Source organism: Ascaphus truei, chromosome 1 (genome assembly GCF_040206685.1).
Source record: "Ascaphus truei isolate aAscTru1 chromosome 1, aAscTru1.hap1, whole genome shotgun sequence".
Taxonomy (NCBI): domain Eukaryota; kingdom Metazoa; phylum Chordata; class Amphibia; order Anura; family Ascaphidae; genus Ascaphus; species Ascaphus truei.
In genome coordinates this window covers 331,228,555-331,243,738 of record NC_134483.1, presented here as the reverse complement: position 1 = coordinate 331,243,738, position 15,184 = coordinate 331,228,555, and the positions used below count along the sequence as shown (strand labels likewise).

Sequence of the window (15,184 nt, the reverse complement as noted above, 5' to 3'; positions counted from 1 at the left end):
AATAGGTGATGTTTATCAGATATATTTGTACATTGCGGTTTCAAGCACCACTGCACTTTGTTGTATTGTTGTAGGTGCGCTGGCTCCCTCCCTCGGACGCTACTTCTCAGGGCTGGAAGTCCCGTCAGTACTGCTGAGTAACGTGTAAGTATCTTTTTACTTGTTGTTGTTTTTTTCCCCATTCTAAGCAAGGTGATAATTGTAAAAAAATATATATATATTATGTGTGTGTGTGTGTGTGTGTGTGTGTGTGTGTGTGTGTGTGTTTGTGTGAAATGTAGGTGACTGACATCATTCTTTAACGCAGGCTCTGCGGAAAAGCTGTGTGATACGGCATGCATAAGCTTATAGGTTTCCATGTTAAAATGGATAAGAAGTAAAGAGTGAACTCATGTCATTTCCCAGAATCCCCTGCTGCAGTGGGAGCAATATATGCTAATCAGGGGTGCGCGAACTTTCTCCCTTGCGCCCGCCTGCTCTCCCCCTCCCCTGTTCGCGCCCCACCCCCTCCTTACCTTGTCTACGACATGTCTCTGATGTAACGTCATGTTGCCATGGCAATGCGGCGTCATGCGACCCCGCAACGTTATTTGACACCGTGTTGCCAGAAACGCCGGAGACGAGGTAAGCGAGTTACCAAGGCTCCTTGTCATTTCATGTACATGCTTTGGGGAAGAGCACAGGGGCCTCTGTAAGCGCCGCACCAACCCCAAAAAAATCTTGCGTACCCCTGTGTTAAGTGACAGTGGTGACAAGGAGGTGTTGCAGACCTGTGTGAGACATGTGAATGTGCTCACAAGTGACATTTTTATTTTCTTTACACTTGACGCAAATGCAAACATTTCTGTACACTTTCAATGTGTTGATACATCCCCCCTGCTGGCTTCAATGGAGTTTCAAATGTTTGTTTTTTTTCCCTATTAAAATGCCATTTTATGGTTGAGAGACTGTAAATCTAAGTGTTATTTTACATTTTATTTCTTGCTCGCTCTAAAAACAATGACGATGCTCACCAGGGTGACAATATAGCTGTGTTGAATATAATAACCCTGTGTTAAAAAATAATGCTTTATAATACAATGTATAATTTGCTTTTATATCAGTTTCCAAATACCTGTGTTTTTACATATAAGAAGAAATTCAATATTCAGATCAGATATTGGTGTGTTTCCTAATCAGGATTGTCATTGGATCTTTCAGTAGCCGTGTCAACATGTAGTTTGTTATTTAGGAAGAATAATTTTATTTAATATATATTAATGCCGCAGCCCTCTGTTTTTTTTATTTTTTTATTATTATTTTTTTACTAGTATGGGAACCGAGGGGTTTGATGAGCTGAAATGCACTATTTTAAGCTACGAGACCGCTCTTGTTCTCGGGCTAATTACTTGTGAAAGTTGCGCGTTGCAGTCTCAAAATGAAACAAAATGGCGGTTTGTGCCTGATGGGAGGGGATTTATAAAACAGGAAGTACCAGCACTACGTTCCCAGTAAATATCTTGGTAACCAGAGGGTACGCAGAGCTGGAAATAATAAGGTTTACCTCTGGCTTACCATCCTGATTAAAAAAGAGGGGGTAGAGATGCTTTAAATGCAATGTATTCAATGATATCATTGAATTCCTCGGTAAGTAGCTTTGTTGAGCTAAAGCATAGTAAAAAAAAAAGGTAAACAGTGAAGTTGTCTGACTTCTGGAATGTATCTTAACCTCTTTATTGAATGGAATTCAAGTCTCCCTGCACTGGACAGAAGTTGATAGTGAGTTGTATTGTATTCTATGTCTTTATTTATAAAGCGCCATTAATGTACATAGCGCTTCAAAGTAGTAATACGCAACAATCATATAAATAGCAAATAATATAAATAACAGATCATGGGAATAAGTGCTTCAAACATAAAAGTAACATTTAGGAAGAGGAGTCCCTGCTCCGAAGAGCTTACAATCTAATTGGTAGCTAAGAAGAACGTACAGAGACTTTTTAAGTAGCATTGTTTCATTTTCTTTGTCAGAAATCTCGATATAATCCAAACAGATTCAACAGGTGGTTGGTTGCAAAGGCACCTGCACAAGGAATATCCCCTCTCCCAGAAAAGACCTTTAAATGTTTACTTTAAGTTGGACTTGTTATTACCCACAAGGCCTTGGTGGTCATTAGCCTCCCTGCATTCCTCGCACACCATTCAGCCGTAACAAGGAGGTGATCCTGAAGGAACACAAGCTGTGCACATTTTTCCGTGTACCTTGGAATCACCTTTACCAGTTTTTTCTGTTGCTTTAAATCTCGTTAGAAAACATTTTGATTGTGAGTTGAGTATCTAGGTATAAATAAGAATTGTCTTGGATATATGAATTGCAAAATATCGTACTTCGCCCCCAAATGTCACCAAAACACTTTGTCTCCTCTCTCCCATGACTGTGCTATGTTTATTCAATTGTTCCCCTCCAGAAGTCTTACAAATTACTTCTTTAACCCAGGCGGTGCTGAAAAGTTGTGCAATATGGCAGGCATAAGCTTATAGGGCCCCATGTTAAAATGGATAAGAAGTAAAGTGTGACTCATGTAATTTCCCAGAATCCCTTGCTGCAGTGGAAGCACTGTTTGCTAAGTGATAATAGGGAAAGGCAGGGTTGCAGACCTGTCTGAGATATGTGAATGTGCTCACAAGTGATATTTTTATTTACTGTACACTGTACGGTGGTGGGTTTTTCTCACTTTTTTTTAACCCACCAAAACTTTTTTAATGTCTTGTTATAAATTACTAGACAGACCCACAGTTGAGAGCATCTTTCACAGAAACTCCCCTTGACGCCAGTGGGAGTTGTTGTGCCCTGTTTGGCACTATCGTACTTTAATGACTAACCCCTATAGAGTATAATTAGCCAGGGCTGCTGACAGGTGGGAGAGCCGGGAAAAGTAGCTGCGGGGGGCCTGGCCAGGCTAGCGCTGGAAGTTCAACTTCTGCATCCAGCCGGCCTCTGGTTGCTGCTGCCGGGTGATGGCTGCCAGCTCTCTCCAGCTGCTGCCTCGTCCCACGCCGGACCTCTCTCTCTCCAATTTGTGCACGCTGGAAGGTAAGCCTGACTTCCAGGTGCACCCAGAGAGGCCAGGCGTAGATATGGCAGCAGCGGAGGAGAGCCGGAGCCCGGTGTGGCAACGAGAGGCCGGCCCCAGCTGCCAGACCTCTGGTTAGCGCAGCGGGGCCCCGCCTCTCTTCCGCTGCTGCCTTCTCCCAAGCCAGGCCTCTCTCTCTCCTACCGGTGCGTACCGGAAGTCAGGCTCAGCCTCCGGGGGGAGAGAGATAGAGGCCTGTGTGGGACGTGGCAGCAGCTGGAGAGAGCCTGGGCCCGCCGGTGGCAAGGGGGGTGGTAAGTGTATTTGTGGATCGGGGGGGGATGGTAAATGTATTTGTGTGGGGGGTGATAAGTGTCCTTGTGGGGGCAGGGGGGATGCTAAGTGTATTTGTGGAAGGGGGAATTGTATTTGGGGGGTGGTGTCTGTATCTGGGGTGTTAGTAGTGCTGTCTGTATATGGGGGTATTAGTGGTGTCTGTATTAGCGGGGGTAGTTTTGTATTGGGAGGGGGTATTGTGTGTATTGAGGGGAGTTGTATGAGTATTGGGGGGAATTGTGTGTGGCCAGGGGAGGAGGGGGAAATGAGTGCGAGGAAAGGGGGGGTTGAGTGATGGTTATTGAGTGATTTCGGAGGGGGGCAACACAGGGGAGGGGGGGTATGGGGGGAGAACCTCTAGTTCTGGGCCCCAGGAAATTTTTCTGAGGGCCCTGTCCATATCTTACATGCTTATAACAAAGGCAATCTATGTAATGGCTGTGTAATCATGATAGTGTGGAATGGCTGTGTAATCATGATAGTGTGGAATGGCTGTGTAATCATGATAGTGTGGAATGGCTGTGTAATCATGATAGTGTGGAATGGCTGTGTAATCATGATAGTGTGGAATGGCTGTGTAATCATGATAGTGTGGAATGGCTGTGTAATCATGATAGTGTGGAATGGCTGTGTAATCATGATAGTGTGGAATGGCTGTGTAATCATGATAGTGTGGAATGGCTGTGTAATCATGATAGTGTGGAATGGCTGTGTAATCATGATAGTGTGGAATGGCTGTGTAATCATGATAGTGTGGAATGACTGTGTAATCATGATAGTGTGGAATGGCTGTGTAATCATGATAGCGTGGAATGACTGTGTAATCATGATAGTGTGGAATGACTGTGTAATCATGATAGTGTGCTTATAATTGGCAGATTGTGACAGTCAAAGTTAAATACTGTAGGCATCTTGCATTGCATTTTATTTAAATTCATAGATGTATCAAATCATTTGCAAAAGGTCCCATTATTTTGGACATATCTTTACTCATGGCTGTGGTGCTATTGTTGCTTTAACAGAGCAGGAGATGTATAATTTTTTTAAGTCAAAATGCATAAAAACTACTAAATTCTGTATATTCAGAGTAGAAAAACATATCCCAGGGAAACAAAAATGGGGGTTTGAAAAGTCTCTATATTCTATTTTGTTTTTCCAAAAAAATATTAGGCATGCAAGACTCTACTGCTGGCGTCCCCCAAATGTAATACACGTGTTAGACAGCCAAGCTGTTCCATTTATACCCAAACCCCAGCTGTTGTTCAAACACAATTCTAATGTAACGCTGCAGTGGGTGATCAACCCATGAGATTCCTGGTGATATTTCATCTTACTGTTAGACTTTCACACTTTCTTTTGGAAGAAGCCTATAAACGTGAATCAAAGGCTAAATATGTGACATTGCAGAGTGCCTTCACTCCATTGCAACGCCTATGTTAATTACTAAGCAGGACTGCACCCTTAACCTCTTCAGACCCTGCAATATTATTCTGGAAGCCAGAGGATCACGTGGTTATGACTTAGCTCAGATAGTGCCAACTCGCCCTCTTTCCTAAGCACGACAAGATCTGTTTATTTTCTTAGTTTTATTGGGGGAAAACAGGATACGGTACAGTCTCTTGTGTAGAGGTGTAGGTGTCTCTGTGTGTGCTCAGTATTCAAGGGAGGTGAAAAGATACTTCTTCATCACCATTACAGGGATTACAGCAGGGTACTCACAAGTCCAGGGAAAATGGTGGAAAGAAGGTGGTGATGCATACTGGGTGATAAAATGGTCTGGGGACAAACCATCTGTGGGCAGAACAGAGGGGGAGAAGCAGACCAGCCCATTCGAGAGGGAAGCTGGGGCTGCCATGACAACTCACAGGAGGGGGGGCAGACTAGCCCATTGTGGCGAGGATCTCAGAAACTGCAGTAGCAGCTCACTGATTCCATGCTCAGAGACAAGGAATGCAACATTGTTGCAAGTTACACAGGCACAGTATGTGTCTGCAGACTCCATGCAGCTGGGAATAAGATCTGACAGGCAGAAGCTGCAAAAGAGAGAGGGGGGTGAGTCAGAAATGTGGTTCTTGTTCCATAACAAATATAGAGGAGCCATTACTAGCTATCAGAAGCAGAGGTGATAAAACTCTGCACACAGCAGCAGCACAGTGAGGGTTAAAGGCTTGTTACTGTGCCGTTAGATGCATCTTAATCCGTTAATACATTCCAGAAGGGCTAACAGCATAACACTGATACATACATGTGATGTCACTGCTCCAAAATGAGTGGGGTCGCATACCTTCCACTGTTAGGTCATTCTCATTACAGTATCCGTCCCTTTTCCTGCTTTGTCTTCAAGTGGCTACCCTATATAGCAGCATGTTTTGGAAATGTAATAAAGAGAAGGCGCTTATCCAAGTAACATCCCCTTTACCTTTTGGGAACAGTTTTCACAATGTTGATATATGTCTTACGCTGTAGCTTTGCACAGTTTTAGTATATTAAAGCTGCAGTTCAAGCAATATCCTATGTGTGTGTTTTTTTTTTAATTAATCAGTTCTCTACTATAAGAAAATGCTTGTAGCATTTAAAAAAAAAAAATTTTTAAAGACATTTCTAATGTATTATAATGTAACAAGGATTTTTCTATCCCTTTAGCAACCATTTACAAAGTCACATCCCTTTCCTCTTCTGAAACAGGCTCTGGCACCCCCCTGTTTGAGCCCTGCCCTCTCTCTAGCAGCGCACCATTGTATCTAGTGACTGCCTGGTCACATGATATTCCCCACAGAACTTTGTATCATTGGTCCTCTTCTGCTGCACTGGCAGCCATTTAGTGAACCCCTAAGCCAAATGTTCGCCCATCGATCACTAGAGAACAGATTGATCGGCAACTTAGCTAATCACTTGTCAGTGTGTGGACTGTACTGATGCACATATTGAATGGAAAATATATAAATATATATATATATATTTTTTTTAAATGACAGCATGAACTGCTGCTTTAAAGCAGCAATTTTGTCTGGAAAGTTTTTTCACTCAAGTTATTTGTTTTGTTTTTGTGTGTGAGCCGTTTTTAACAGAAAAAAAAAACCGTACAAATATAACAGCACACTTATGGCCGCAAGATTACCTGTATAAATTCACAACATAATCTCCCTGACCACAGTTGCGCCTTTTCTATTGGCTATGTATGTATGTATGTATATTACATAGTTACATAGTAGATGAGGTTGAAAAAAGACGTAGGTCCATCAAGTTCAATCTATGCTAAATTTAGACAACAGATACTTTATCCTATATCTATTCTTACTTATTGAGCCAGAGGAAAGCAAACAAAAAACCCCATTAAGGGGAAAAATGAATTCCTTCCTGACTCCAAGAATTGGCAATCGGATTAATCCCTGGATCAACATCCTTCCCATGTATACTTATTTGGTATATCCCTGTATACCTTTCTCATCTAAAAAGATGTCCAACCTTTTTTTGAACAAATCTATTGTATCTGCCATCACAGTCTCCATGGGTAATGAATTCCACATTTGAACTGCCCTTACTGTAAAGAACCCTTTCATTTGTTGCTGGTGAAATTTCCTTTCCTCTAACCTTAAGGGATGGCCACAAGTCCTTTGTACTGCCCATTAATGTACATAGCGCTTCACAGCAGTAATACACGTGACATAAGAATATCAATAACAAATAATACAAATAACATATAAGGGGAGAAGTGCTTCAGACATAAACGTAACATTAGGAACTTATAATCTAAGTGGTAAGTAAGAAGAACGTACAGAGGGTGTTCTGGTAAGTGCGTCTGCAAGGGGTCAAGGTCGATGTATGAGGTGTAAAGTATCAGCCATAGAGCTACTCATGCTTCGATAAGGAGGTGGGTTTTAAGATAGGTAATAAAGGATGATAGAGGGTGCCAGTCGGATATTGAGGGGAAGGGCATTCCAGAGGTGTGGGGCAGTCAGTGAGAAAGGTTTTAGGCAGGAGAGGGCTCTAGACAGAAAAGGGGTAGAGAGAAGACATCCTTGAGCAGAACACAAGTGTCGGGATGGTGCTTCGCCAGAAATTAGGGCTGAGATGTAAGGAGGAGCAGAAGACTGTAAAGCTTTAAAAGTGAGGAGGAGAATTGAGTGTGTGATACGGGATTTGATAGGAAGCCAGGAGAGGGATTTCAGCAGGGGAGACACCGAGACAGATTTAGGAGCCCTAACTCTGTGGTCATTTTGGATCTTTATGTTTGCCACGTAGACCTCGGCTCACTGCTTTCACAGATCATACACCATTTCATACAGTGGTTAAGTCACAGACAAGGATTTTGGGTAGTGGCATGCAAATGAGCACCCGATGGATGTGTTTTAGCTTCCAATTCCTTTTTCACATGGATTCCCTAAAGCTAGTACTGTACACTCTAGGCAGTTGTTTCAAACTTTTGGACTCCTTGTTTTGAGCTGTGTCACTGACTCTACAATGTGAAGCTGGTATTTGCAAACCAGACGCAAATGGGTAATTATTATTATTATAACCATTTATTTCTATAGCGCCAACATATTCTACAGTGGGGTACAGAGAGATGTAAATTACATAAACTGAGTGACATACAGATAAGGACAGGCAATGGTAGAAAAAAGTAACAAACATTTCTAACCAAAGTACTTGAGAAAACCAATTGTTTCACATTTCTTGTGAGCCAGTGAATGAGGGGGATGTTCAGGTCCGCCGACAGGGCGGGAGAGCCAGGACAAGTGTCCCGGGCCCGCTGGCTGTGGGGGGCTCAGCGGCCAGACAAAGCAGTTGGGCCCGACCTCTCGTGGCCCCGGCTCGCCCCAATCTGTGGCCTCTCTACTCACAAACTGTCCCACGCCGGGCCCTATGACGTCGGTGTGCACTGGAAGTAAGCCGGGCTACGCTTCTGGCGCACCGGCATTATGGGCCATATTTACTAAGCAGAACAGTGCCATATCTTACACTGAAATATGTCTTATAGGGCTAGAAAAATGTCTTATGTCTGGGGTGCACAAACTTTTCCGTCTGCGCCCCGCTCTCCCCCTCCTGCTCACGCCCACTCCCCCTTACCTATTCTCCGACATCTTCTGATGTCACAACGCCATGTGACGTCGCGTTGCCACGGCAATGCGGCGCTATTTTGTCACCAGAAGCCGCCGGAGACCAGGTAAGGGAGTTACAGAGGCCTCGCGCGCACTCCCCCGGCATTTAATTTAAATGCTTTGGGGAAGAGCGCGGGGCCTCTGTAAGCGCTGGGCCCCCCAGAAAATGTTGCATCCCTCAGTTTGCGCATCCCAGTCTTATGGAATGTAGCACCAGCTAGCCTACATAGTAAAATGTCTTTCATTGGCCTTGGTAAGAGAGTATAGTCAAATAAATCGCTGTCATTAAAGAAGCCAGACATTTGACAAGCTTGCACAAAGCCATGAGGGATTTCTGGCTTTTCACAAATAAAAACATGCTGTTTCAGGTTTGTTAGAACATAAATTAAAAATGCAGGGAAAATGTCGGCAACTGAAGTGCTACATTGTGTTAGCCAGCCAAAGAAAAACAGTATGTCAAAGCAAAACAAACAGATGGTGCTGTTATTGGCTAACTGATATCTCCTACGGGTACATAATGAACCCAAAATAATGTGTACCTTTTTTGCATCTCATCTATCTCTAACTCAATGGTTTCCAACCTTTTTTTGGTTAAGGAACCCTATAATTATATTGTGAAATTCTGCGTAACCCCAACCCTCTCTAATAGCGCGTCTGAGATCAGATGCATTGTAAGGAGCCCCAACCCTCTCTAATAGCGCGTCTGAGATCAGATGCATTGTAAGGAGCCCCAACCCTCTCTAATAGCGCCTCTGAGATCAGATGCATTGTAAGGAACCCCAACCCTCTCTAATAGTGCGTCTGAGATATTAGATGCATTGTAAGGAACCCCAACCCTCTCTAATAGCGCATCTGAGATATTAGATGCATTGTAAGGAACCCCAACCCTCTCTAATAGTGCGTCTGAGATATTAGATGCATTGTAAGGAACCCCAACCCTCTCTAATAGTGCGTCTGAGATATTAGATGCATTGTAAGGAACCCCAACCCTCTCTAATAGCGCATCTGAGATATTAGATGCATTGTAAGGAACCCCAACCCTCTCTAATAGCGCGTCTGAGATATTAGATGCATTGTAAGGAACCCCAACCCTCTCTAATAGTGCGTCTGAAATTATCGATGTGCCACCAACCTTCCAGGAACGCGACCATGTGATCTGCCCAACCAGTGACGTTGGGCTTAACCTTCATTTCCAATCGCGTTCACCGCGAAAGGATAGGTGAAAAACCCTTGAAAACTAGCTAAAGAGCATGCCACACCCAGTATAGCATAGAGGCCCCTGGCGAGCCAGCACCTGTATCCTAAAGGGGAAATCATAACGGCAGCAAGCGGGGGAGTAGCTCAGTGTCACGAATAGGTGAACCTGATTTGAACCCGGGTGCCATTCTTATATGCTGCACTGTGCTGTAATATGAAATATAGGGATTTTTATTCTTTTAGTTTATTTTGAGTCTCCTTAAAAATGTGTTAACATTGGTCTTCATGATCATTACGTTTAGGAGGTAAAGGATTGGCCATCTCTTTTTCTGCCGGAGTACAATAGAGCAGCGGCGCGCCCCCCAGGGGGGGGCAGGAGAATTTGCAGGGGGGGGGCACGGGCTGTTACAGAGGCCCCACACTCTTCCCCCAGGCATTTCATTTAATGCCGGGGGAGGCGTGAGGCCTTTGTAACCTCACATACCTACTGGGAGCCGGGTCTTTGGCGACGCGTCGCCATGGCAATGCGCCGTGACCCGCAACGTCATTTGAAGCCGTGCCTTCGGGGGAGGGATGGCGCAACTGCTGCGGCTCCCAGGAAGGGGGCCGCAGCTGAAAAAGTTTGCGCAGCGCTGATCTAGAGGACTAATTAAAAATGGCACATTTATCAAAATGAAATAAAAAGTCATGTGTGAGGGACAATAAACAGCATAATAATTTGTTTTTATCTAAAAATATTTATTATAATCAAGTAATGGAGGCTGCTACTTTAAATGCATCTAGATGGAACTAACATTGAGTAAAAGTAAAGAAGTTGGAACATTAGTGGTTTGTGTTAAATAAAAAATAACAGACATATCACACACTGGCCCCTATTCACTAAAGGGTGCTAAGCTTTAGCATGTCTTCATTCTTATGCAATTGAATGGGAGTTAAGGTGTGCTAATGTGTAGCACCCTTTAGTGAAAATGGGCCATGGGAGTACTCACCGGACCGCAAAGATTATTATCATTGTTGCTTATTCATAAGGAGCCACCATATTCCATAGAAATTCGCAATAGGGGAATACATGCAAATGGCATGACACAGAAATCTAACATGTTTAATACATACTGATGTTTGAATGAGTTCAACTGTTCAATGAGCCAGTCGTGCATTCGTTTTACATTGCGCTGCGTTGTTTAAATTAATAGCAATGCTTCTTTTTTTTCACAGGTATCAGGTGTGTGATGGTGGCTACAATCTGTCTTGTGGGTATTGATGTATATTCTTCCTTGTTGGCCACTGGAATCTCAGGATATTCAACACAACAACAGTGTGCTGGTAAGTTATAGGCCCCCTGAGGTTACACTGTAAAATATAAACCATCCGCTGTTACGAGTTAGCCAAACTTACCGTCCTCTGCGCTGCGGACAAACAAGCGAAATCCGCGGTGCCGGGGACAGTGGTGCCGCGATGGACCTGCGTTAGTCCTTCGGTGCCGCAGTCACTAAAGTCAGCAAGTCTTACTACATCGGTTCCTCCCCTTTGTAATAATATGTGCTCTTCATGGCCCCAGGACTTAGGCTTTAGATGATGGGTCACAGCTATAGAGATGTAGCATGGAAACTGAAGCAGTATAAAGGATGTGCTCTGCTTTATTGAACAGTAAAAAAAATTGGTTCTTTCGGGTATTCATGAGCTTATCTGACTCCAGGACAAATTAAACTTCACAAACAGGTGGAGCGGCGTAAAGGGCCATGCAAATGGAAACCAACACACTCATTGAATTGGCACCTTTAAAAAATGCCATCGCCTATGAAGTCAAAATGTCACTGTTTGGAAAATACATTTTAGTGGTCACTGGGAACCCTGCAGTAATTTGTCACTTATTGTTTGATGTAAGAATTGACTGCGGGTGTGTTAATGATTAATGTATGTGTAAATGATGGGATGAAGGGTGCCACAAATAATTATTTCTCATGACCTCAAAAAAATGTAATTCCAGTATTATTATTATTTAAGTCACTCAATTTATCATGTGGCTACAATTCACTTGAATTCATACAGACATCGAGATGACATTTAAAAGACTGACTGAACGGCTGTAGCTCAGGTTGTGGAAACGACCTAATCACTGTGTTATAAAATGAAACTGTCTTCGGAAACACGATCCGTATTAAACAGGAAGCCGCCGATTTGAAATCCTCTACATCCTACAAGAAGGGTTACAACTTAAGAAACGTGTTGGCTATGCGCAACTTTCTTTTCTTCTAGCAACATATAGCACACACGATTCCTGCATAAGTTAGCTCAGTTTTATCCTGCAGATCTAGTCCACAGTATTTCAACCTGCGGCGAGTTCCCACTGGCAATATAGTCCCGCCCCCTTCTGGCCCGCTGCTGATTCTAAACAATTTCCGCTTCTCACTTTGGCCCATTGTGTATGTCCCCCTGCAGCGGGCCACGAATTGCAATGACATTGGCTACCTCTGTCATTGTGTACAGTTCAAAATGCTAATTGCCGTATTGATCTTGCAGAAATGCAGTTGTGATACCTTTCACAGGAGCAACATTAGTTCTTTACAGATGGAATTACAGGAGTGCAGAGCTTTTGAAAACTCCCAAAAGAGCACTTACACGGTTGCATTTAAAAAAAAAAAAAAAAGAGAGATATTGGAGTCGGGCACCGTGCCATGAGAAAAGGCAATGCTATTTCTAATTCAGCAATAGAAAACTTCAGCGCGCAATGAACAATAGTGCATGCGTGTGTATGGGGTAAAACACACAGATGCAAATTGTTCCACAGCCAGAGAAGGCAATAAATCTGCAGTGCAGAGAGTATACGGGAGCGTAGCATAGAAAAGGTCTCATCTGGCCAGGAATTCATTTTTTTGCTATTGACCTAAGCACTTTAAGAAGCCCCATCAACTACTGTAATAAGTTAAAGCAGCTACTCTGCACTGATGTAGCCAGCTTTATTGTTCCACATAGTGTGACCGTCTACGTTATCACTGCCATTGAATCCTGTGATATTCTAAGGCTTTGTCCATAGTGAACATAGCGAGCTCGAGCGCTACAGTGCTACTTGCCTGTCGCGAGTTTTCCTGGGGAGGGGATAGGCCGGACGAGGGGCATCTCCTGGTTGGTTTCGTCTGCTTCTGATACCTTCCCTCTGTGGTGCGAGACCTCCTTTGGGAGCCCTACTTTCATCATACGTCTGCCCTACCAGTACCCCTTTTCCCTATTGTCAGTGTCGCTACTTCGGTGGAGAATGCATCTTAAACTATCACAGCAGAATATTGGTGGCATTTACCCCTGGGATATCTGAGTGGTCTAGCCAAGGGGCCCAGACTTTTAGAAAGTTTGTGCCGGTGTCATTGACCAGACTCGTCAATTGCTCCATCCGGCAAACGTACCAAATCCTGTTCCTAATTTTCGTAAGTGTGGGTAAATCTGGCTGCTTCCACAATGCTGCGATTTCGCACCTCATGGCTGTTGCAAAATGTGCAATCAATTTCTGTGCCGGTCTGCTCAGCCCCTGAGTGCGCCTGCCCAGCAGGAACAGCCAGGGGTCCAAGGGGACCGGTTGTTCGAGAATTCTCTGTAGCCAATCTTGGATTCCCTCCCACAAAGGAGCCACTTTGGTGCAACCCCACAGCATGTGCAGCAAGTCTGCATGTTCCCCACATTGTTTGGGGCACAATGGGGGGTAATCTTTTACAAACTTTGCTAATCGCATTGGGGTAAGGTACCACCTCATTAGGACCTTATATGCATTCTCCTTCAAAGTCGTGCATATCGAGCTTTTGGCTGCTGCCAGCACTATCGATTCCCAGTCTTCGTCCTCTAATGTCTCCCCTAAGTCCGATTCCCATGCGTGTCTATAACTCAGTTTAGTGTTGTCGTCCGTTCCAGGGCAGACCACCTCTCTGTATATCGGAGAAGTAAGTCCCATGGTGTCCGTACCTCTTGAACACAGCTGCTCAAAATCAGTACGCCGAGGGCGGTTAGGGATCTTGTTGTAGAATGCTCTTATCTGGAGGTATCTAAAAAATTCAGAATTTGGTATCCCGCTTTCGGATTTAATTTGGTCAAAGGATTTTAAAAGTGGACTCCCCTCCAGATGTAATAATTTCGTAAGGCCCTTTGTTTTCCAGGCTATTAAGTTTCTGCTCAGCAGGCCCGGAGCGAAATCAGGGTTCCCTACAAACGGGGTCATGAACGTGTGCTGGGTGGTAAGAGCACACCTATATCTGGTATCCTCCCAAATTGCCAACGAGCTCTTCATTGTCGCCAGCGGCTCTCCTATGCTTTTGTGAACCTTTTTTGGAAGCCATATCAAATCCTGTAAGTCTACAGGGGCGCTGCATGCCTTCTCTAACTCAACCCACCTACAGAGGCCAGTTGGCATGTGCCATTGTACAATTTGAGTTAATTGGGCCGCTCTGAAATAGGCTATCAAGCAAGGTACCCCGAGTCCTCCTCTTAGTGTTGGTCTAATTAGCGTACTAGATTTGATGCGTGGTTTTTTATTACCCCAGACAAATTTCACCATGGAGGACTGTAATCGGAGGATGTCATCCCTGGCCACCTGCACCGGGAGGGTCTGAAAAAGGTACAGGATTCTGGGGAGGAGATTCATCTTGAGGCTCTGGATCCTGCCGATCCATGAAATTGCGTAGCCTGACCAGAGCCTGAGATCCTCCGTCAGAGTCCTTATCAGTCTGGGGTAATTGGCTTTATATAAGGCGCTATAATCTTTGGTAATATTTACCCCGAGATATTTAATGGAGGAGGCTTGCCATTTAAAGTTAAAATTTAGTTCGATCAATTTTTGAGTGACCTTTGGCAGATTTAGATTTAAAGCTTCCGATTTGGTTTGGTTCATTTTGAAACCCGAAATCTTATTAAATTCGTCTAGCAAGCTAAAGACATTTGGCAGAGAGGTAAGGGGCTTTGACAGCATTAAAATGATGTCATCTGCGTACAGGGCCACTTTGTGCGACTGATCTTGGATTTGGATTCCTGCTATATGTGGGCTGTTACGGATGTGCGCCGCCAGGGGCTCTATGCATAATGCGAAGATAAGTGGGGACAGGGGGCACCCCTGTCTGGTGCCACTCCGTATCGGGAATTCTTCCGAAGGGAAGCCCTGGTGTCTGACCCTCGCCTTCGGTTCTCGATAGAGAGCTAGAATGGCGCCCAACATTCTCCCCCCTATGCCAAACTCCCCAAGCGTCTCTTTGAGGTAGGGCCAATCAATTCGGTCAAAGGCTTTTTCGGCATCTAAACTAAGTGCCATAGACGGGATATTGTGTTGTTGTGCTAAATCAATTAAGTCTATGATCCGTCTAGTGTTATCTGCCGCCTGCCTCCCGCAGATGAACCCTACTTGATCTGGGTGGACCAGCCGAGGCATAACCTTGTTTAGACGGTTAGCCAGCAATTTGGAGAAGATTTTAGTGTCTGAAATAATTAATGAGATTGGGCGATAACTTTTGCAGTCTGCTGGGTCCT

General features: G+C 44.2%; 1 protein-coding gene across 3 annotated transcripts in view; it reads left to right on the top strand.

Moving 5' to 3' along the window:
* The window catches only part of RBPMS (RNA binding protein, mRNA processing factor), a 225,687-nt gene that overhangs the window by 196,708 nt on the left and 13,795 nt on the right, over positions 1–15,184 (top strand). For all 3 annotated transcript variants that reach the window (XM_075607477.1, XM_075607453.1, XM_075607469.1), the window contains 2 exons: positions 75–144; positions 10,901–11,008. In XM_075607477.1, coding sequence (XP_075463592.1) covers positions 75–144; positions 10,901–10,946 — 116 coding nt within the window. In that variant the 3' untranslated portion in view covers positions 10,947–11,008. The remainder of the gene's footprint in view (positions 1–74; positions 145–10,900; positions 11,009–15,184) is intronic.